The 24,922-nt window shown below is 49.0% G+C and overlaps 1 protein-coding gene across 2 annotated transcripts in view; it reads right to left on the bottom strand.

Moving 5' to 3' along the window:
• myo1f (myosin IF) overlaps positions 1-20,920 on the bottom strand; it is a 220,602-nt gene extending 199,682 nt beyond the window's left edge. Inside the window, exon 1 of one of the 2 annotated variants that reach the window (XM_072482569.1) lies at positions 20,558-20,920. In XM_072482569.1, the coding sequence (XP_072338670.1) occupies positions 20,558-20,560 (3 nt within the window). In that variant the 5' untranslated portion in view covers positions 20,561-20,920. Of the gene's footprint in view, positions 1-15,792; positions 15,868-20,557 lie in introns of those variants that run through there. The other variant, XM_072482568.1, reaches the window with a different exon arrangement.
• Between the last annotated feature and the right edge of the window lie 4,002 nt (positions 20,921-24,922).

Here is a 24,922-nt window from a genome sequence, read left to right as displayed (position 1 = left end):
ACGTCTGCCGACCGCACTGCACGTGTGCGACGATGCACGGAGCGTTAAGACATCATGTAGGCAGCGGGTCTACACAATGACTTCCCCCAACGCGGATCTTCAAGCCGGCATTGACGACATCCTCGCTCAGTATCCGGATGTGTGGCACCACCCACTTAAAGAAACACTGCCCTGCAAGAGGCAGGCGCTGTTTAAAATGCGGGAAGCCTGGACACTATGCAGCCTTGTGCAGGTCTGTACCACCAGTCAAGGGCCGGCGTTCCCAACTCCAACGCAAGCGCCTTCGGAATGTCCTGCAAGGTTTACAGGATTCTGATCCTGGCAGCATTACGGATCCAGAGGACGATTGCCTGGAGTCCCCCTACCATGTGGGCATCATCACCACGCGTGAACATGCCTCACCAACATCATCACGGAGCCTGTCCATCCTTACTGTGGATTCTGCGGACGAATGGCGTGCGGTGATGCAAGTAAATCAATGCTCTATCCAGTTCAAGCTGGACACAGGTGCTTCTGCCAATCTCCTTTCACAGGCAGATTTCAACCATATCAAGAAGCCACCCAAGCTCCTTCCAGCAGCCTGCCAGCTCCTGGACTATAACGGCAATGCCATCACAGCACTGGGATCCTGCCATCTGCTTGTCTCCAACAGGAGCATTCACGCAAGGCTAAGGTTTGAAATCGTCAAGCCAGACAGGGCCTCCCTGCTCGGCGCACAGGCATGCAAGCAGCTAAACCTTGTGCAGCGGGTCTACACAATGACCTCCCCCAGCGTGGACCTTCATGCCGGCATTGACGATATCCTCGCTCAGTATCCGGATGTGTTTGACGGGATGGGCACTCTGGCATATCGGTACAAGATCATGCTGCGGCCTGATGCCATGCCTGTGGTCCACGCTCCACGCCGGGTCCCGGCTCCACTGAAGGAGCGCCTGAAGACGCAGTTGAAGGATCTTCAGGACCAGGGCATCATCTCCAAAGTCAGAGAACCGACTGACTGGGTCAGCTCGATGGCCTGTGTAAAAACGCCTTTGGGAGAGCTGCGCATCTGTATTGATCCCAAGGATCTCAACCAGAACATAATGCGTGAACACTACCCCATCCAGAAGCGGGAGGAACTAACAAGTGAGATGGCACATGCCCATTTTTTCACAAAGTTAGATGCATCACGCGGATTCTGGCAAATCCAGTTGGATGAGTCCAGCAGAAGGCTCTGCACTTTCAACACACCGTTTGGCAGGTACTGCTATAATTGTATGCCGTTCGGCATTTAATCAGCCTCGGAGATCTTCCATAGAATCATGGAGCAGATGATGGAGGGCATTGAAGGGTTTTGTGTGTAAGTGGACGACGTTATCATTTGGTCCACAACCCCCGAAGAGCACACCTCTCGTCTTCAGCAGGTATTCCGCCATGTCCATGCCAATGGCCTCAAGCTGAACAGGGCAAAGTGTTGCTTTGGCATGTCGACACTGAAGTTCTTGGGTGACCAAATATCTCAGCAGGGTGTGCGCCCAGACACAGACAAGGTCAAGGCCATCGGCGCCATGAAGACCCCTGAAGACAAGAAGGCGCTTCCTAAGAATGGTGAACTTCTGGGGCAAGTTTATCCCAAACCCGGCCTCACACACCAAGGCCCTCGACACCTGGTGAAAAAGTCTACTGCCTTTGAATGGCAGGCAGCTCATCAAGCAGAGTGGTTGGAGCTGAAAGCCAAGCTCACCACTGCATTTTTTGACCCTGACAGGGAAACAAAAATCTCGACGGATGCGAGCCAGGACGGCATCGCCGCGGTGTCGCTCCAGCGCAATGACACCTCATCTTGGCACCGGTTGCCTACGCATCACCCACTGAGCAGTGGTATTCCCAAATTGGAAAGGAATGCCTGGGCCTTCTTACTGGAATTCTCGAGTTCCACGATTATGTCTACGGCCTCTCGACGTTCACTGTCGAGACGGACCACAAGGCCTCTGGTCCACATTATCCACAAGGACCTGAACGACATGACGTCCCGGTTGCAGCTCATCCTCCTCAGGCTCAGACGGTATGACTTTGAGCTTGTGTACACGCCTGACAAGGAGCTCATTATTGCAGATGCCTTGTCCCACTCCATAACCTTGCCTGCCGACCTGCCAGCATTCATCCAACAGATCAAATCACAGGTGCAGCTGTGGGCCAGCAACCTCCCGGCGTCGGATGAAAAGGTGATCCGCATTTGCGACGGGACAGCCAAGGACCCGCTTCTGCAGTGTGTCGTGCACCACCTCATCAATGGCTGGCAAAAAGGGCAGTGCCCTCAATTCTTCAATGTGAAGGGCGACCTGACGGCGGTTGATAGTACCCTCCTCAAGCTGGATCGCATTGTCATTCCACGCAGTCTCCAGAGCTTGGTGCTCCGGTAAATCCACGAGGGGCATCTGGGTGTCGAGAAGTGCAGGCGCAGAGCCAGGCTAGCTGTCTACTGGCCTGGGATTAATCAGGGCATCTCAACTATGATCCTCAACTGTCAACGCTTACAGCCAACACAGAGCAAGGAGACGCTTCAGCAGCATGAAATCGTGACCTCCCCGTGGTCCAAGGTGGGCATCAACCTCTTTCACGCCAATGGTCGTGATTATGGGCTCATCATCGATTATTTTTCCAACTATCCAGAAGTTGTGAAGCTCTCGGCCCTCACATCCAAGACCATCATCAAGGCCTGTAAGGAGACGTTCTCCAGGCATGGTATTCCACTCACTGTCATGAGTGACAACAGTCCTTGCTTCAGCAGCCAAGAGTGGTCAAGATTTGCCCAGCTATATCAGTTTCATCACGTCACTTCCATCCCGCACTCCCCGCAGTCCAACGGGAAGGTTGAGGAAGGGGTGCACATAGTGAAGCAGCTCATCTGCAAGGCTGCAGATTCTGCTTCTGACGTCAACCTTGCGCTGCTTGCGTACAGGGCAACCCCTCTGTCTACCAGCATGTCACCGGCTCAACTCCTGATGAACAGGGACCTGCGGACGACTCTTCCAGCCATACACTTGCCTGATCTGGATCACCTCCCGGTGCTGCAGAAGGTGCAGAAACCCAGGGACCGGCAAAAGCAGAGCTATGATGCTCATGCCACCGATTTGCCTGTGCTGTCCCCAGCGGATGCTGTTCAGATCAAGCTACCTGCTGGAGGCTGGTCAGCTCCAGCGGTTGTTGTTCGACAGGCTGCTCCTCGATCGTACATTGTGCGTATGGCTGATGGCTCTGTTGTGTGGCGAAACAGACGGGCATTGCGCACAGTTGCCCACCCGCAACCACATTCTTCGTTGTTTCCATCTGTTATTGTGCCACCTCCTGACACCTCGAACCACGGGGCCACCAGTCTGGCTGCAATCCCGCCCATCAAGGCGCCATCGTCCCCACCACCACCTCTCCGGCGGTCTCTTTCCAAACCTTTGCTGATGATTGAGAGTAGGCTGATGGTGTGTTAATTGGCTGGGTTAGATTTGTTTCACTTTTTGTGTACAGGATGTGCCTGGGCAGCTTTCTATATTGTCGGGTAGATGCCAGTGTTGTAGCTGTACTGGAACAGCTTGGCACAGGTCGTCAGAACTATTGCTGGAATGTTGTCAGGGCCCACAGACGTTTCTGCATCCAGTGTCTTCAGCAGTTTTCTGTTACCATGTGGAATGAATTGGCATCTGTGAGGCTGAGCCCCTCAGATAAAGGCTGAGATGGACCATCCACTTGGCACTTCTGGCTGAAGGTGGTTGCAAATGCTTCTGCCATGTCTTTTGCACTGACATGCTAGATTCCCTCATCATTGAGGTTTGTTGAGCCTCCTTCCCTGGTTAATTGTTTAATTGTCCAACCCCTTTCATGACTGGATATGGAAAGACTGCAGGGCTTTGATCTGATCTGCTGGTTGTGGGATAGCTTAGCCCTGCCTATCGCAGGTTGCTTCTGCACTTGTATCTAATGTTGTTATGTTCTGAGGGACCACCTTAGTTCTTGTTCAAAAGGCACTAATACTATGCGGAGACCAAGGCTAAAATGACACACCATTGTGGACACCAAGGGAAGACAATGCGAATGGTCCATTTGTACTTCCATTAAAGACTTGCTAATACAGAAGTTATAGGTGCAGATATTTTCTGTGGCAAGGCCTGTGAATGCTTAAGGGAAAGAGGATCTGAATATTCCTCATTGTGTCACTGCTGGAATCGAGCAACATATGAATATGCACTTGAGATAATATTGTTGTCAGAAAGGTACCATAAAGACAAGATTGATTATGCAGGAGGATAGGATCTTATTTAGATAACATGCCTTTATGTGTGGTAGCTCTCAGGGGGTCCAAACTGGCTACTCACCTTCTCAGCTTCCTTTTCATTCCGTAAGCATTTAGTCGGCATTTGTAATGGGCCAGAGAACCCCAAAGTGTACCATGGAGTTCACCTGACCCACAACTTTTAATAGATTGTGGTACGGGGAGCACACGGCCCACTCTACAGGTGTGGTACAGCAGAAATGGAAAAGTATTTTTTAAAGCAAAACAATGTTTATTCTATGAACTCAAGTTAACTTTTTAAAAACATACAGTGAACATCTTAGCAAACATTAATTCAAATACAACCCCCAAAGAATACAACACTAAGTAATTCTTACTTTCCTTTTAACATCCAGAAGACGGAAAAAAAAAACTTTCAGCAGAAGCGCATCAGATTAAAGTCACTACTAAGAGCAGTTATTAGTTTTAAATCACCAAAGGATCGATTTACGTTCTTTAGATTACAGAGAGAGACTCTAATACACCTTCTGGCTGTGACTGCAGCTATCCAGCTCCACCCACTCTCTGACATCACTGCAGGAATAAACACCCATTTCTTAAAGGTACTCTCACATGACAGGTAGCTCTCAGGGGGTCCACCTCAATCAGCGGCTAAAGAGGCTACTCACCTTCTCAGCTTCCTTTTCATTCTGTAAGCATTTAGTCGGCCGCCCTGAATCGGTGACACAATTACGCAGCATTCAGCAAACCACAATGACGCAAGAGACCACAGAGTGGCAATCAATGGAATACTTTACTAGTTTTACGTGGGCACCAGAATGCACTTTCAGCACTCCCATGTTCTGCCCAATGACATTCTTGGTGGTAACGTTAGCCACATTATATCACAGGTCTGTGCCTACAAGCTAATGTCATCAGCCATTATTGCAGGGACAGATGATCGCAAATGCAGCCATATCAATTTGGTTTCTCCATCCTCTTCTTCCTGACCCTCTTCATAAAAATCTTTTTTTTAGAAACATAGAAACAGGAGTAGGCCCAGGCTGAGCCTTCTCCACCATTCAATTAGATCATGGCTGGTCATTTCCCTCAATGCCACTTTCCCACTCGTTCCTCATATCCCTTGATTCCTTAAGTCTCCGGGAATCTATTGATTTCTGTCTTGAACATGCTCAAAATATTGAGCTTCCTCAGCCCTCTGGGGTAGAGAATTCCAAAGATTCACCAGCCTCTGAATGATGAGCTTCATCCTCACCTCAGCCTTAAATGGCCGACATCGTATCCTGAGATTATGTCCCCTGGTTTTAGACTTAACAGCTTGGGCAAACATCTCCATCCACCTTGCCATGCCCTGTAAGGATTATATAAGGTTCAATGAAACCACCTCTCGTTCTTCAAAGCTATAGGGTAGGGAGTACAGGCCCAGTCTCCTCAATCTCTCCTCACAAAAAATCCCACCTTCCCAGGGATTAATTTGGTGAACCTAAGTTGCACTCCCTCTATGGCAAGAATATATCTCCTTAAATAAGGGTACCAAAACTGGACACAACACTCCAGGTAATATCTCATGAAGACTCTATACAACTGCAGCAAGACATCTTTATGTACGATGAAGGCCAACATACTACTGCCTTCTGAATTGCTTGCCGCCATTGTATGCTAGTGTTTAGTGACTCATGAACAAGGGCATCCAGGTGCCTTTGGTACACCAACACTTCCCAATCTTTCACCACTTAAAGAATATTCTGCCTTACTGTTTTTTCTACTAAAGTGAATAACTTTACATTTATTCACATTATATTCCATCTACCATGTTTTAGCCCACTCATTTAGCTGTCCAAGTCTCTTGAAGCCCCCTTGCACCCTCCTCATAACTTACTTTCCCACCCAGTTTGGTGTCATCAGCAAATTTGGAAATATAACAATTAGTTCCAATATCCAAATCATTGACATATATGATGAACAGATTTGGATGTAGCACTGATCCTTGCAGTACCCCACTAGTACCAGGTTGCCATCCTAAGAATGATCCATTTATTCCTACTCCCTGTTTTCTGTCTGCTAACCAATTATCAATCCATACTCGTATACTTCCCCCAATCTCATGCACTCTAATTTTATTTACTAACCTCCTGTGTGGAACCTTATCAAAAGCCTTCTGAAAATCCAAATATACCATGGGCAGAATTCGCTGATAATAGGGCTATGTCCCCACGCCCACGAGAAAACGGACGCGAATCTCCAGGAAAATCCAGAGTGATTTTCCTACCTGGAGGGGGCTAGCAGGGCCCCGGACTACTCCTCGCAGCTCCGGCTGCTGATAAGGTGCCCTGCACTTCCGGCCGTGGGTCCACGCATGCGCGCGGTGGCCGCCTGTGGCGGCAGCCCCGCGCAACATGGTGGACCCACAACGCGGGCCGGCCCCGACAATATAGGCCCCCCTCAAGATCGCGTGCGCGCGCCGATCGGTGGCCCCCGATTGCGAGCCTGGCTGTCCTGAAGGCCCCCCCAGTGACAGATCCCCCCACCCCCACCCCCCACCAGGGTGGCCGTGGGCTGAATCCGCAGCCATCACTCCGAGGTCCTGCCGGGCGGAACCATGAGTGAACCACGCCGGTGGGAACTCGGCCAGTTGCCGGCAGAGAATCGTCGCGGGGGCCTCTTTCAATGACCCCCAACCGGCGCTGCGACCGGAGAATCGTGGGAAGGCGTCGGATTGTCCACCCCCGCGCTGAGCGCGATTGCGGCGCGGAGGCTCGGAAAATCGTGGCCCATGTCGATGGTTCTCCTTTATCAATACAAAAGCTAATATCCTCAAAAAGTCTCCAACGAGTTTGTCAAAATGATTTCCTTTTAATAAATGCATGTCGACTCTGCCAATTTTACCATTCTTTTCTAAATGTCTAGTTGTCACATCCTTTATAATAAATTCCAACACTTTCCCTGCCACTGCCATCAAACGGGTGATAATTATCCATTCTCCCTCTTCCTCCTTTTGTAAATGATGGGGTTACACTGCTACCTCCTAGTCTGCAGGGACCTTTCCTGGTGTCAGGACGGCATGGTAGCACAGTGGTTAATACTGTTGCTTCACAGCGTCAGGATCCCAAGCTCGATTCCCGGCTTGAGGCGCTGTCTGTGAGGAGTCAGCATCTTCTCCCTGTGTTGCGTGGGTTTCCTCCGGGTGCTCCCGTTTCCTCCCACAAGTCCTGAAAGACGTGCGGTTAGGTAATTTGGACATTCTGAATTCTCCCTCTGTGTACCCGAACAGGCACCGGAATTTGGCAACTAGGGCTTTCCACAGTAACTTCATTGCAGTGTTAATGTAAGCCTACTTAGATTATCATAGAATCATAGATTATCATAGAATTTACAGTGCAGAATGAGGGCATTCGGCCCATCGAGTCTGCACCGGCTCCTGGAAAGAGCACCCTACCCAAGGTCAACACCTCCACCCCATCCCCACAACCCAGCAACCCCACCCAACACTAAGGGCAATTTTGGACACTAAGGGCAATTTATCATGGCCAATCCACCTAACCTGCACATCTTTGGACTGTGGGAGGAAACCGGAGCACCCGGAGGAAACCCACGCACACACGGGGAGGATGTGCAGACTCCGCACAGACAGTGGCTCAAGCCGGAATCGAACTTGGGACCCTGGAGCTGTGAAGCAATTGTGCTATCCACAATGCTACCGTGCTGCCCTTTCCCACTTGTGACAATAAAGATATTTAAAAAAAGAATCTACAGAATGTTGAAAGATAACGATCAATCTATCCATTATCTTTCCAGCCACCTCCTTCAACACTCTGGGATGAAACTCATCTGGTCCAGGGAATTTTATCAACCTTCAATCGAGTTAACTTTTCAAATGCTACCTCTTTACTTCTACTAAGTTATTTTAGTTCCTCAGTCTCACATGTCCCTCAGTTGCCTAGTATTTATTGTAGATTTTCTGTATCTTGTTCTGTGAAGATAAATGCAAAGTAACTCTTTCGATTCTCCATCATTTCCCTGTTCTCCACTATGAATTCTGCTGCCCCACCTAAAATGGGCCCACATTTGTCCCAACTAATCCTTTCTTTTTCATATACCTAAAGAAGCTTTGACAGTCCACCTTTATGTTTCTTGCTAGATTGCATTCATATTCTCTTTTCCCTTTCTTAAACAGTTTCTTGGTCATCCCTTGCACCTAATCCTCAGGCTTGCCACTTTTTCCAGCACCCTTATAAGCCACTTCCCTTGATCTATTGAAATCTTTAACTTATTTTGTTAGCCATGGTTGGTTCACTTCTCCCGTTGGGTGTTTGCGCCTTAGAGGAATGTATATCTGTTGTAGACTCACCATTGCCTGTCCACCGTGAAATCTTTTTGTGTGTTTTCCCAATCCACCATAGTCAGCTTGCTCCTCATGGTTCATCATTTTCTGTCTTCAGATTTAAGACCCTAGTTTCAGAATGAACTGTATTGCATTAAGCTTAATGTGAAATTCTAACATATTATGGTCACTATTTCCCAAAGGCTCCTTTACTATTATTAGCCCTTTCTTGTCACACAACACAAAATCTAAAAGAGCCAATCCCTAGTTGGCTCCTCAACATACTGCTCCAGAAATGTACCTCGCACTTGAGGGTTTTCTCTACTGCATTTGTGCCAGTTTTGTTAACCCAGCCTATGTGTAACTTGAAGCTGCACATTATTGCTCTATTACCCATGCTTTTTTTACAATAATAATCTTTATTATTGTCACAAGTAGGCTTACATTAACACTGCAATGAAGTTACTGTGAAAATCCCTGAGTCGCCATACTCTGGCACCTGTTCGGGTACACTGAGGGAACATTCAGAATGTCGAACCTGGTTCGCGGGTGCTGTGAAGCAGCAGTGCTAACCACTGTGCTACCGTGCCACCCAAAGCATCTCTAATTTTTTGAACTGTGCCCAACTTCATCACTACAATTTGGTGGCTTATAAACAATTCCCCCCAATATTTGCTGTCCCTAGCTGGTTCTTAGCTCCACCCAAACTGATTCTACATCTTGATCTTTCGATCTAACTCACTAATGCACTGATCTTGTCCCTTTTAAGAGTGCTACCCGGCCTCCTTTCCCTTTTTACCCATTCATCCTAAAAGCCGAATATCCTTGGATAGACATCTCCCAATTTTCGCTACCCTGTAGCCAGGTGGGCAGCACGGCAGCACAGTGGTTAGCACAGTTGCTTCCCAGCTCCAGGGTCCCAGGTTTGATTCCCAGCTTGGGCCACTGTCTGTGCGGAGTCTGTACATTCTCCCTGTGTCTCTGTGAGTTTCCTCCGGGTGCTCCGGTTTCTTCCCACAGCCCAAAGATGTGCAGGTTAGGTGGATTGGCCACGATAAATTGCCCTTAGTGTCCAAAAAAAGGTTAGGTGGGGTTACATGGTTATGGGGATGGGGGAGGCGTGGGCTTAAGTAGGGTGCTCTTTCCAAGAGTCGGTGCAGGTTCGATGGGCCGAATGGGCTCCTTCTGCACTGTACATTTCTATGATTCTCTGAAATGGCACTTAAATCATATCCATTTACCTCAATTTGTGCATTCAAATCTTATTGCGAAAGTGAATCAGATAAAGTGCCTTTAATTCTGCTTTTTTAACAATTTAACTATTCTGGTCCTGTTTGACGCTTTTTACATTTCTACTTCCTTTTACCAGTGTTGCTTACTCGAAACTGAGCTCCCTCTCAGGTCAATCCAATTGAAACCCCTGTCAATCCAATTGAAACCCTCCCAACAGCACTAGAAATCTCTTAATTAGTCCCAGTTCTGCTAAGATGCAGCCCGTTCGTCTATCTTGTGCAGGTCCTACCTGCCCCAGGACCGATCCCAATGTCTCAGAAATCTGCTGCCCTTCCTGCTCCACCAGCTCTCTAGCCACATGTTCGGTCGCTCACTTCTCTAACTTTTATGAGCACGTGGGACTTGAAATAATCCTAATATTACTGCTTTAGAGGTCTTGCCCTTCAACCTCCTTCCTCGTTCCCTGAAATCTGCTTTCAGGATCCCATCCCCCTTCCTACCTAAGTCACTGATACTGATGTGGACCACAACTTTTGGCTGTTCACCCTTCCCCAGAAGGATGTCCTGCAGCCGTTCCTTGACATCCTTGGCCCTGGCACCAGGTAGGCAAAATATCATCCTGGAGTCACGTCGAAAGCCACAGAAACATCTGTCTGTTCCTATAATTGAATCCCCTTTTACTACTGCTTCTCCCCTCTTTTGCCTCCATTCCTGTACCACTAAGCCACCCATGGGGCCACAACCTGGCGTTGAAAGCTATGGGCATTTTGCCAGCTGCTGGATTCCATGACGATTTTCTGCTCAAATCAGATTTTTTTCTGTTTCATCAGAATTTCCCTTGCAGAATTTTTTGATACTTTTCTGCTCGTTGCTTAGAACTAGAAACACCGGAATTATTGTTGATTCATGTGGTTGCAACTGGGTTGTGGCTTACCAAATGACAGCGACTGAATAATACAATTAAATATGACAATTCATGTGACTATTGCTTTAAATTCTTTGAAATTAAGATTTCTCTGCATTTATGCCGCTGGATGCCAGTGGAGAGCAGCAAGTCACAATTTACAGCCTGTACTCTGAGTCAAGTCAAATGTTCGATCTTGGACACTTCCATTGGCAGAGCAGGGTCCAGATCCAATTTTCTTTGAGTTCACGAAAATTAGTTAGCCACACACAAGCCTTTGATCAACACGACTCCTTGTGTAGTCTATTCATTTTACGCGGCCCCATGCGGCAAAGAACATTGCAAACAAAAAGACTTCCAACATTGAATTGATGAAAGGAGCCTGTTTGTAGATTACAAGCTTGTACAGCATTGTTATAATGATAAATAATAAAAGAACAACTACAAATTTGCAACAGAAATAGAAAATACAAGAAATAAATTGCAGGGTACAACAGTCCTGAAAGATTGGCACGGTGGCACAGTGGTTAGCACTGCTGCCTCACAGCGCCAGGGACCCGGGTTCAATTCCGGCCTTCGATAAATGTCTGTGTGGAGTTTGCTTGTTCTCCCCGTGTCTGCGTGGGTTTCCTCCGGGTGCTCCGGTTTCCTCCCACAATCCAAAGATGTGCAGGTTAGGTGGATTGGCTATGTTAAATTGTCCCTTAGTGTCCAAAGATGTGCAGGTTAGGTGGATTGACCAATGCATGGGGTTACGTGGATAGTGTGGGAGAGTGGGCTATGATTGGGTGCTCTTTCGGAGGATTGGTGCCGACTTGATGGGCTGAATGGCCTTCTTCTGCACTGTAGGGCTTCTATGAATTTTGTCTATGGATCATTTCTCTTTACAGATGTTGACAAGCCTGATGTACATTTCCAATACCTTCCATCCTTATGATGACAAGACATCCAGGGATCAGAAATTGACCCTCATGCAACGTCTCTCCTGGCAAATCACCATCAGATGTACCCTGAACACAGGGATGGATCTACCCTGTCGGCTGTTTCGATTGAACTCCTTAATGAGGCTGTGTGTTCATATGTAAGGCAAGATTTTTAATGTCATTATCTACAATAAGGTACTTCACCCATTGTCAGCACATAATGGACAACTGCATGCCTGCCTACAATATTTGGATGCCGGATGACAGTGTGCACTGGTAGGTCGGTACAGTGCATTCTCAACACTGGAGAACAGAGAATTCCCACCATATCGCCTGATCACAGCGACTAAATGATTTTGGTGCAATTCTCATTTCTGTCCCTTTTGTGTTTGTGGCATGACCTTCCACCAGGCATTGGTATTGATCTAGATCGTGTTCCAATCGCGATTAATACGTACAATAGACTGCCAATGGATGCATAGTCAGCCACCCAAGGAAATTGCTGTGCTTCTCTGGCCCTTTACACCCTCTGAAATAAAAACAGGAAGTGCTAGAAAAGCTCAACAGCAGTTCTAAAGAAGAGTCACATTGGACTCAAAACATTAACTCTGTTTGTCTCTCCATAGATGCTGCCAGACCCGCTGAGCTTTCCCAGCATTTTCTGTCTTTGTCTTGAAGCTCTCCACCTGCATTAAAAAGAAGCTGTACTTTCATTGGCTTCTTTTGGACAAGCTGCCTTTGTTTCCTGGGTGATTTATTTCTTGAGAAATCTGTTGCGAATCTTTACTTGTGCCCGGAACCTTTGTTCTTGCTTCTGTCAATGTTTGGGACAATGTTTCTGTCAATGTTTCTGCCATTGCAACAATTAGTCCTGTTCTCTTTTCCTTGGGGAATCTTGCAGTGGCAGAGGGCAGTTTGAGAACTTGCATGGTACCCAGCTCGGAGGAGTGGAGCACAGCACAGAACGGCTGATGTAGGAAATTCGGCAGAGCATTGCCACGTCATAAATGTCAAAGGCAGCTAGCTACAAGGAAAGCTTTGTCATGCGTGGCTGAGTCAATGGATGCCAGCAGTAGGATGCTTAGGACGAGGCTACAGTGCTGAAGCAATTCAATAAAGTTGCCAAGAGGATTCAAGTAGGCAGCCCTCTGGAGCAAGGAACAGAAACATGTTGCTGCAAAATATCCACATTAAATATGTGTTCCTTCCACCCAATCCTTTTTCCCACCCAACTTCCTTCAACACATACAAGAAAACAATAGTCTACTGGCATCCTTCCCATCAACTATGCTGTTGAAATCAAGCCTTGCAATCCTGATAGCGTTTACCATTACGCAGATGGTATAGTGTTTTCACTACTTATTCTTTTGCAGGAAAGGTTAGCTCACAATAGAAGGGAGTCGACCTCAACAGGAGCAAGCTTGTGGCGGTATACGAGCTGACACTTTTTTTGTAGGCCTTGCAGATATAGAGGCAGGATGTACTGCAGGGTGCTGGAGAACGGTACGCAGGAGGACCTGTGACCCCTGCTGATGCCCAGAAGCATTGACACACAAGTTGATGCAGTATTGCCTGCACAGGACACTTCTCCGCAAAATATCAAAGTTCCTTTTCCTAACAGTTGCCTCTTTGTGTCTTTGTGGGTATGGCCGAATAAAAAGTAGTTAGCTTCTCTAAGGAGCGATCCCAAGGCACCTTATAAAATCCTCAGGAGTCCCGAGAAGGTTGCACAAAGAAAGGTTTATTTGGCAAACAAAAGTAAAGGCCGCAACGCAGCATATAGCACATAAAACCCAGCCAGGACGACCAATCATGTTGGTCCCAATCTAAGCTGGATTTTAAGTACCAGATTCACGAACCCCAGCTGCTGTGCCTCCGCCCCTAAATGGGGGAGCTAGTGGGCGGGATTCTCCGGTTGCCGACGCCAAAATTGCATTCGGCGATCGGCTGGAGAATCCCTGGGGTGGCGCAGCTTTTGCCATGCTCCACATCCTCAAAAATGGCGTACCCGAGGAGTACGCCGCACACCGTATGCACGGCCTCAGGACGTTACCTGAGGCCCTGCCCCGATGCTCCGCTCCCAATGGGCCACGTTCCCGACGGCGTGGAACACTATGGTACTTTGTTTTCGTGGACGCCATATGGCGGCTGCAGACTGTGTCCAGCTCCGCCACAGTTGGCGGGGGGAGTCATGCCGTTAGCCAGGGCCGGGGCCGGGGGGGGCTTAGGCGAGGGCTGGAGGGACTGGTGGGGGGGTGGTCCGGGGGGTTACTGTGGGACATTATTTGGCCGGCGCCATGTTGCACAATGTGGCGGCCGCCGTGCGCATGTGCTGCCTCGATCCCGGCCATTCTCTGGCCGTATCCGCAGGTCACGGCTGCTAGACCCCACTGGGTCATTTTTTCTGGGGTAAATGCCACTGTTCCCATGCCGCGTCAGCGCTTCGCCTGCAAATCAGAGAATCCAGCCCCATATTCCCGTGGGTCACGTCCGGGTTATTACATATTTCTCTTGAGTTGGAATGTGACTTCATCCTTAGCCAAGTTCAACTGTAGGGTCAAGCCCGAGATCAGGTATAACGCCTGTTCTTGTCAGCTTGGATCTCATGTGTCTCTCTTGTCAGGGCCTTGAATTGGATTCAATTTGAATTTGAATTGGTTTTTGGAACAAGCTTGGAGATGGATTAAGGGCTTGCCCTGTCCACTCTGCGCATTGGCTTTGTAACTCAGAGAGAGGAATTACATTTTCAAAAAGGTTAACCTGCTCAGCTTGGCTGATTGGGGCGAGTCATTGAATACAGCTTCAGCAATGTGCCCGCTGCATGCAGTCTGCTCGTACACCGATCAGTCGGCGCTGTGTCATTGGAGAGTGTCAGCACCCCCTGGACAGCATTGCAGATGTAAAAGTTTTCTATTTCTCATGACAGCGGGGCTTCCACCGCCTCTACCTTTCCCCATCCCAACTCGATGGCCTTAATGGAGCCAGAACCAGTTGGGTCAGGCGGAACCCAGTTTGGTGAAAGTGCTACAGACTGACGGAAACTTCTCAGAAACTCAGGCTGACTATGAGGAAGAGGCTACTCGATTCTAGTTGCCTCTTCTGGAGGTACCGCTGCCAGCCAGCTGCAGGGTTCTTGATACAATGCCTTCTCCGCAAAACCTGAGACGAGAGAATTGAGCACAGCTTTCGCTGTTAAAAAAGAGGATTGTGAAGGCAGCAGACACGAGGCAGACTAAAAATATGGACAATGATGACTTTAAGAAACACAGTGTGGACTGTGGCATTTTTCAGGGAACTGGTGAAAAGATAGCAGAGGAGGTGCAAGGTCTTTTTTGCAATAGCAGAATCTGCAAAAGCTGCACGGTTAGCTTCTTGTGTTGACTGCTCTGGCGATAATGTTTCTGAGGGGATGCAAGACAAAGTCCTTGTAACAAGAACCTGACAAATTGCTCTAGCAGTCACTGTAAGGCATTATGGGGCAATTTGATGTGCTGTCTGCTCATTTACATCAACTAGATGGGATGGAATTCTCCATTCCTGAGAAGAAGCGTTGACACTGGGGCAGGATTCATGGACCTATACGACTGCAAAACTGGCGCCGCACCTGAACCAATTCAGCGACAGTGGAGGGTCTAGCACGGGCGTCAAATGGAACACAATCAATTCCAAAGAGAAATGGGGCGTGATTTGCCCGTTCTGTGATTGACACTCGGGAGGCTGACAAGCTGCAGCCCCATATACACGTTACAATCTCCACACACACTCATCCCAACCACCCAGTTGGCACTGATTGCGCTCCCATCCTGTTGATAGGCCAGCTGGGGCCAGAGGGCACCTAGGGGGTGGCCTGGGGGGACACCCATACAACCTGTGGCACTAAGTTCACAGTGTGCAGCCAGTGGCGTGCACAGCTGCATGGCTGCCTTGCACAGCTGCAGCAATGGTGCTCAGTGCCCGCCCACCCCTACCCCACAGTCCACCTCCTGGCCACCCCCTGCTACTCCCCCAGCCCTGGCAGAAGCCCCGCGGTCAGCGGCACAACTGTCAGCAAACTATGGCGATGTTGGACACTTTCTGTACACTCTTTCTCTCCCTCAGCAGTCACGGCCCCTGTTTCACAATTTTTAAAAGCACAAGTGAACCTCACCTTCGGGAACTCGGCCCAGTGGAGGCGGAGCATTGCGGAGGCCCTGACCCGGAGAATACCGGGTCAGGCCCGCTAATGATATGCCAATGGCGTTTACTGCATGTGCATTCTGGAACACATTGAGATTTGGCGTGAAGCCGGCGCCCACCACGATTTTGGCGTCAAAACCGATTCTCTGCCCAATCGCGTTTCCCAATTCATGCGTCAGCTGATGGAGAATCACGCCCATGATCTTTAGTCTCAACATGATATTGCCCCTTAATATAGATTCCTTTTTCTTTCGCAATGTTATGCCAGATGCAGCAAACCACAATGATGCAGACTTTGGCAGGCTCACATTGCAGCAATGTCCCGTGACCTGTTGAACTGTGGCCGTGTTGCTTAGTGTAATCGCTATCATTTGAGGAGGCATGGGCACAGGTGACATGGGCATACCTCACATGGGCATTAGTGACATGAGCATACCTCACATGGGCTTTGGTGATATGGGCCCAGGTGACATGGGCATATCTCACATGGGCATTGGTGATATGGGCATAGTTCACATGGGCTCTCTCAGCTGGTGAACTGAGATTTTGTAAGGGAGTCACCAACTAGGGCAGCAACAGGTACCCGTGAACAGCAGAGATGCAAGAGTGGGTGGAATGTCTATCCAGGTATAAAGTGGAGAATTTCCACCATAGTGGAGGCTGGGTGCATATATACCATCCTTATTCTTCATGGGGGTTTCACCCTAAAATTTAGTGTGAAGTCAGGAAATCAGAACTCTTGTGGATTCTGAGTTCTAGTATTCTATTTAGTGCATGTTGGAATCTACTATAATCCTATTCCTCAAAACGGTAACATAGTGCGGGGGGGGGGGGGAGGGTCATTACAGAGATTTCAATTTTACAACACTAAAGTTACTCTGCGTGTTGTACATGTCTTATTTGGTGTCGTCATTCTGCGACAAGCAGTGTAGGAGTCTCCTGTCGGCTTTGTGACATCAATGACAGGACCCAAAGGGGTGTTCCAAGCTGGGAATCAGATCAATGGAGCTATTTTCCCTGAGGTGGCCTCCTCATAGACCACCTCCGTGCTTGCCATCCGGTCAATAATGTTGGGTGGATTTCTGAAATTGGAGGGTTAATAGGAGGCAACCCCGACACTGAAAGATGTATTGTCTCACCTTCAGAGGTAGGTGCTGCGAAAGTATGTATGTTACCATGAGGGCACCTTCATTTACACTCATTGGCCCTAGCTGGGGGATTCAAGAAGGGACAAAAGGTTTAGCACTGTGAGACAGGAAGCAGAAAACCCCCGACTGTAACTGGCAGCATCTGTGGCCATTGATTACCATGCTGCCTGCTTCACTGAATGGAGCCTCGGGCACTGATGCCCACAGGACTGTTGCAGAAAGGCCAACTCTTAAAATGCCGCAGGGAGTCTCTCCACCACTGACAAAATGACGGTGACTTCCATTAATTAGGGACTTAACTACGTAAGTTGGCTGCCTACCTCTGTGGGGCAGACACAGCTGATCCAGGTTCCTGCTTGCCCAAGGGAAACCTTGCAGGAATGCATTGAGGAGCCACCTTGATCTGGCTCCCCAATATTTTCCCAGGGCCCCCACCTCTAAACTTGGAAAATTCTGCCCATCTCATAATTAAAGTTGCACACTGCTACCATGAGATGGAGTTTCAAAAGCAAACAATCCCTCATTCCCATACCTTCAGCATCATTTAACGCACTTAGAGGAGATTTCGCTTTATCCTAACTTTGGTAACCATGTGTGATCCACCAGAACAAAATTAAAAGTTGCTGTGAAGACTTCACAGCAACTTTACTGGGCCAATTGGATTCAGTGGTTACCCTCTCAGTCAGAACATTATGACTTCAAGCTCCAATCCAGGACTTGAGCGCATAGGTCCAGATCTTCCAATTTGCGGCAGTGCTGGGTGCATTGCTGCTCCCGCTAAGTGTTCAGCATCCTGGCTCTGTTGCGCATTTTCAACCGGTATGTCTGATTCCAGCTGCACCTGGTTGGGACAGCTCCAGCTCTCCAGGGGAAGGCCTGTGAGCTCAAAGACAAACGGAGAGAGCCGCCCTGCCCCCAAGCTCCTTATACAGCCATATCCAGGTAAGATCTGAAAGGTCACAAGTGTTGCAATGAGTGAATGAGTTAGAGAGTGTGAGTTTGAGTGGGTGGGTAAGTGGGCGGGTGAATGAGTGAGAGGGTGCGAGCAGGTGGGTGAATGGATGGGTGAGTGAGCAGGTGGGTAAGTGGTTGGGTGAGTGAGTGAGCAGGTGGGTAAGTGGGTGGGTGAGTGAGTGAGCAGGTGGGTAAGTGGGTGGGTGAGTGAGTGAGCAGGTGGGTAAGTGGGTGGGTGAGTGAGTGAGCAGGTGGGTAAGTGGTTGGGTGAGTGAGTGAGCAGGTGGGTAAGTGGTTGGGTGAGTGAGCAGGTGGGTAGATGGGTGGGTGAGTGAGTGAGCAGGTGGGTAAGTGGGTGGGTGAGTGAGTGAGCAGGTGGGTAAGTGGGTGGGTGAGTGAGTGAGCAGGTGGGTAAGTGGGTGGGTGAGTGAGTGAGCAGGTGGGTAAGTGGGTGGGTGAGTGAGTGAGCAGGTGGGTAAGTGGGTGGGTGAGTGAGTGAGCAGGTGGGTGAATGAGCAAATGGGCGGTTAAGTGAGTTGATGGATAGGTCTGTGGGTGAATGAGTGGGTGGTCAGGTGAGAGGGTGGATGACGGGATTGTTGAGTGAGTGGGTAGATGAATGGTCGGTAGGTGAGTGGGCGAGTGACTGAGGGATGAGTGAAGGGATGGGTGTGAGTGGGTAGGCATGTGAGTGGGTGGGTGAGTGGGTTAGTGATTAAGTAGGTCAGTGATTGAGTGGGGTGAGGGAGTGGGTGAGTGGATGGGTGGGTGAGACGGCGGGTGAGTGGGCGGGAGAATGGGCAGGTGAGTGCACAGGTGGATGAGGGCAGGCCAAAGGTGTGAGTGCCTGGGTGGGAGTGGGTGGGTGGGTGAATGCCTAGGGGATGAATGGGTTGGCGATTGAGTAAGTGGGTGGGTAGTGGGTCAGGTTGGGAGGGTAGTCAGGTCAGAAGGTCGTTCGGTCAGGTCACTGACTGGGCGACTGGGTAAGTTGTGGGGTTCAGTTTTGGTTCTGCTGCTTAATCCATGAGATTAAACTATGTAACATTTCTGGAGCAAGTACCCATGTCATTGCTGCATATCTGGCCAAGTCCCTGACCCGGAAATCAGAGTCAGAGACTTGCAATGGAGTGCCCCACGAGGTGCCAATCAGCCCATCAGAAGTTCAAACTACCTGGGAAATGATAGCATCAAGATTTCTGCAGGGAGATTTTGCTGCTGTGGAGATTGGAATATGCCAACAATAACCTAGGCTGACATTTCAGTGCTGAGGACATGCTGCACTCTCAGTGGTGCTGTCTTTTGGATGAGATTTTAAACAAAATTGAACATAAAAGTTCCCAGTCATTATTCTCCATGTGTTCCTGCCAATTATTATTCCTCAATCAAACCCATTGAGATGGATTAATGGGTCTTTGCTGCTTGTCGCACCTTACTGTGTGAAAACCGGTTCACTTCAAAAACCATTCTTTGATCGTGAAGCACGTTGGGACATCCCGAAGATGTGAAAAGTGTTGCAGAATTGCAATTCCCTTCCTTAAGGGTCCTTCACCTTTAATTTGGAATGTGAGTCCAAATGACCAAGCTAACTTGTGAGAAGAGACCATTCTAACGGGCATCGGCACCTGGATTGAACTATGCAACTATTTTCAGTGAGCTAATCTGTTAGTTAAGTAGTCTCAAGTGGAACAATGGTGAGTGGGTGTAGGGTGAACGTTTACCACCTACTTCTAGGAAATGCTAAGGCTGAACTTTATCTCCTACTGTCTGCAGTCACTTACGGTGCATGACATCCATTTTCTGATTGTGACATATTAAAACATGTTGGCGACCATACAATTAAATAAGCATATCAAACAGCAGGCATAAGTTTCAGGAGGCAAAATGCTAGCCTGTCGTTCAAGCCCCCTATTGCACCATTGGGCCAAGGGGTTAAAATCTATTTTTAAAAACGCAAACCTCAACTGAAACAAGTTGTCTTACATGAAAAGAAACTTAACAGCAGTACTGTTATTCCCCCCCTCCAGGTCACAAAGGTACCTTACAGCCTCCAGAAAAGACACATGAACTTAACACTTAAAATGTGGGTCTCGTTCCCATTTTGTCCCAATGCCCTGTTCCTGATTTGATTCGACGAAAAAAGGGGGGAAAAGGTTTCACTTTGGAGTCGAAGTGATGTGAGTAATTACAGCTGGAAGTATTCTATCCGCTGCAGGGGAGGAGAGGTGAACTATTTTGTAGCCCAAACTACACTTTACACATGTAACCAGCACAACCCGCAAACAAGAACACACAGCTGCATTTCAGTTGAAAAATAAAATAAAATTGGGGAACATGTATTGTCCAGCGCTGTTACGAGCAGAGATCGGAAGGTCCACTGTCACAAAGTCACAGTGAGAACTGTCAGAGTGCAATCTTCTTTGAAGTATCAAGAGACACATTGGGCGACAGGAAACTTAAACTCCACATTCGCGGAAATCAACCTGCCCCGACTAACACAATTTTGAATCTCTGTCTGATCACATTGCAGGCAAGTGATTACATAGTTTTGAAGGCAACCCCGAGTCCAGGACACTGGGCTTTTCGCTGAAGCCAAGGACAACGAAAGGAGGAAAGGATGCAGGAGTTGCTCACCATGGCGATTGATTCGCTTCCCCTCTCTGGTCACCGTCTTGTAATCTCCTGATTTGAAAACCTTCCACAATCCAGGTCTGGGGTCCGATCAAATCAGCATTTTATTTTCAAACAGTAATTTCTTCATTTCTGGCAGCGGTGTATTCTGCTAACGGACTGGTGATTTTGCAGCAAGCTGCACTGTGCTGTTCCTATTCTACTTCCTCCTTTTTGAAGTATACATGTATCCATTAACATTTGATTGGCAGTTCAATACTGTTCAAACGGCCGAGTCGGTCTTTAATGAAGGGACGCTTTCAAAAGAGCTATAGACAGCAGCAAATAAAATATGGCAGTACATACTAATGACAGGCTAACAGATAAGGGGATCTATTGTACTATATATAAAACACAAGGCGTTATTTACACAGGCAGAAACACCCCCTCCATTAATCTTCTTTGGTGGTGGGGACTTTTCATGTTTAGACTGCCCCGTGTGAACTGCAGTTGCAACAAGCTGTTACATTCTGTGCATTTCACAATGGACAAGTGTTGCAACTGGATAGTGCTCCCGAGCACAGTCGATCCATCTTCCCTCTGATCACACACACACACCTCTTAACAAAGTGCAGATTCAACCGACGGTTAAAGACATTCCTAACTTGGGTGACTGTGCGGAGTTTGCACGTTCTCCCCGTGTCTGCGTGGGTTTCCTCCGGGTTTCCCTCCCACAGTCCAAAGATGTGCAGGTTAGGTGGATTGGCCATGCTCAATTGCCCCTTCCAGTGTCCAAAGATGTGCGGGTTGAGGGGATAGCGTGGGGGAATGTGCCTCGATGAGGTGCTCTTTCTGAGGGTCAGTGCGGACTCGATGGGCTGAATGGCCTCCTTCTGCACTGCAGGGATTCTATGATTTCACACCGGGTATAACCAGATTTTCTGGTATTTACTTTAGGAGTTTGAAACATAAGGAGAGGTTTGGGACACTTTGGACCATAATTTGTTGGAGGGAACAGTTAGTCTAATGGCGCTGTCTGTTATCTATGTGCAATGGCTGCTGTCAGAGACGTGACATTCTGGAGGCGAAAGAGGCCGGCATTCTGGCCTTTGCGTCCCTAGTAGCCCGGCGAAGGATCTTGCTAATGTGGAAGGAGGCGAAGCCCCCCAGCCTGGAGGCCTGGATAAACGATATGGCTGGGTTCATAAAGTTGGAGAGGATTAAGTTCGCCTTGAGAGGGTCTGCGCAGGGGTTCTACAGGCGGTGGCAACCGTTCCTAGACTATCTCGCGGAGCGTTAGAGGAAGGTCGGTCAGCAGCAGCAGCAACCTGGGGTGGTGGGGAGGGGGGGGGGGGGGTGGAGGGGACGTCCTGGGAGGGGGGGGGGGGGAAAGGGGGGACTGCCTGGGAGGGTGGATGAGCAAGAGATAACATGAAGGGTTGGGGAAACTGGCACGTACGGGTGAGGGCCAGTGTACAAAGCTGTGTAAATATATCATTTTGCCATGTATATATCTTGCTCTGCGCGATTTCTCGTTTTTTTTTGTTACGAGGGGGTTATTGTAAGGGAGAAAAATTGTGTTAAAAAACTTGAATAAATATATTTTTTTTAAAAAGAGACATGACGTTCTGCCGTTGTCGGAATGGCCTATCACGGCCTGCCTCACCATCCAAAGGCATTGACTGCTGGAGAAGTTACTTTCTCAAAGAGAAACTTAGATACTTCCCTGAAACAGCTCAACTAGTCTGTACCGGTGTTCATATTCCAGAGGAACTGCCTCTTGTTCCCTCGAACTGTTCTTGGCCTTTCAGTTTATGTGTTTAACCTCTTTTCTCACAAGTTCCTCAAGTTTTGTTTTGAAAATATCTCAGCAATTTTTCATGGCCACTTCCTATGGTGGCGGGTTCCACATTCTAAACTACTCTCTGCGTAACTGAATCTCTCCCTATATCACTGTTGGATTTGGAAGTAACCACTTTGAATGTCTGGCCTTTTCGTTTTGAATCATTCTGTCCAGATCTGCCCCGTCCAACCCACTCATAGCTTTAAAGATCTCAATCCAGTTACCTCCATTTACTAGAGGTACCACGGTAGCATGATGGTTAGCACAATTGCTTCACAGCTCCAGGGTCCCAGGTTCGATTCCTGGCTTGGGTCACTGTCTGTGCGGAGTCTGCACATTCTCCCCGTGTGTGCGTGGGTTTCCTCCGGGTGCTCCGGTTTCCTCCCACAGTCCAAAGATGTGCAGGTTAGGTGGATTGGCCATGCTAAATTGCCCTTAGTGTTCAAAATTGCCCTTAGTGTTGGGTGGGGTTACTGGATTATGGGGATAGGGTGGAGGTGTGGGCTTGGGTAGGGTGCTCTTTCAAAGAGCTGGTGCAAACTCGATGGGATGAATGGCACTGTAAATTCTATGAAATTCTAAAGAAAAAAAACCCTACCCCCCACCTTGTTCAAACTTCCCCGAAAGCTGTACTCTCTCAGTTCTGGCACTATCCTTGTAAATCTTTTATCCACTTTCTCCTGTGCTGTATCTTCATGCCCTTGTTGTGGTACGGCATGGCCCCCAGAATTGTGCTCCTGAGATGCAGCTTGGCTTACATAAGATCACTGCTGTTGATTTTAATACTCCTAGACTGAAATCCTAGCATTTGATGGTTACATTCCAGCACACAGATTAAAAATAAGGAGCCTTCCATTTAAGACGTAGATAAGAAAAATAATTTTGTCTCAAAGGGCTGTGAGTCTTTGAAACTCTTTTCCAGAGAGTGGTGGAGACAGGGATCTGGATTCTCCAAAAATGGGGCTTTGTCCCACGCCAGCGTCAAAATGCTGGCGTTTCACTCTGGACTTTCCTGAAGAATGTCCTGAATGATTCTCCCATCTAGCAGGGCCCCGGAGTGCTTCTTGCAGCTCTGGCTGTGGATACGGGGTCCCGCACTTCCAGTCGGGAGTCCGCGCATGCGCACCGGCACCGGAGATTCGGCGGGGGCAGGAATCGCGCCGCGCCGGTTGGCGGACCCCCCCCCCCCGCTCGATTCTCCGGCCTGGCTGGGCCGAAGTCCCGCCCATAAATTGCCTGTCCCGCCGGCGTAAATTAAATCACCTATTTACCGGCGGGACAAGGCGGCGTGGGCGGGCTCCGGGGTCTTGGGGGGGCGCAGGGCGATCTGGCCCCGGGGGGGGGCCCCCACGATGGCCTGGCCCGCGATCGGGACTCACCGATCCGCGGGCGGGCCTGTGCCGTGGGGGCACTCTTTCCCTTCCGCCTCCGCCACGGCCTCCACCATGGCGGAGGCAGAAGAGGCTCCCTCCACTGCGCATGCGCGGGAAACTGTCAGCGGCCGCTGACGCTCCCGCGCATGCGCCGCCCGGAGATGTCATTTCCGCGGCAGCTGGCGGGGCAACAAAGGCCGTTTCCGCCAGCTGGCGGGGTGGAAATTCCTCCGGCGCCGGCCTAGCCCCTCAATGTTGGGGCTCGGCCCCCAAAGATGCGGAGCATTCCGCACCTTTGGGGCGGCGCGATGCCCGTCTGATTGGCGCAATTTTGGGCGCCAGTCGGCGGATATCGCGCCGTTTCGGGAGAAATCCGCTCCATATTACCCGCCCGATCGCACCCCCGGCTGCTCATAAGGCCACCCGCGGTACTTGATCCGTCAGGGTGGCCGTGGACTGATACGTGGTTAGAACCACGCCGTCGGGAACTCAGCCAGTTGGGCGCGGAGAATTGCGGGGGAGGGGGGCCCTCTGTCAATGGCCCCCTACCCATGCCGTGCGCATGACTCTCGAGCGATTCTCCGGGGATTGTGCGAATGCCCATGCTTTGACCCGCACCATACGCAATTTCAGCGCGGAGGCTCAGAAAATCCAGCCCAGGGTTATTGAATATTTCAAAGGCAAAGATTTATGACTAACAAGGGAGCAGGAGGTTATCAGGGATAGTCGGAATGTGGGGTTGAGGCCACAATCAGATCAGCCATGATCTTATCAAATGGCAGAGCAGGTTCGAGGGGCCAAATGGCCTACTCTTGCTCCTAATTTGTATGTCCATATTATTTTGTTAGTAGTTTAATCGTTTTTTTCTGATTGTTATGCTGATTTTAATGATTGTTTTCAACTGTATCCTCTATTACCTTTGCTCTTCCGTTTCTTTTTTTCCAAGTTGTAGTTTCTGTTTTTGCAATGTTTAAGCAATGCAAGAGGCTCAAATTTCATCCCTAGCATTGGGCAAGCAGCCTCTGGAGGTGACATAACGCACCTCCAATACCAGCCTACAGTCTAATTACCGATGAGGTCTGACCCTGGATTCTGTCCCATGTTTGGATTTCTATCCCTTTATTCCTACAGGATTTACCAATGCAGTTCTTCAAAAATTATACTTCCACAGCA

This window comes from Scyliorhinus torazame, chromosome 18 (genome assembly GCF_047496885.1).
Source record: "Scyliorhinus torazame isolate Kashiwa2021f chromosome 18, sScyTor2.1, whole genome shotgun sequence".
NCBI classification, from domain to species: domain Eukaryota; kingdom Metazoa; phylum Chordata; class Chondrichthyes; order Carcharhiniformes; family Scyliorhinidae; genus Scyliorhinus; species Scyliorhinus torazame.
The sequence above is the reverse complement of the archived record's forward strand: the minus strand, read 5'-3'. Positions and strand labels throughout refer to the sequence as shown.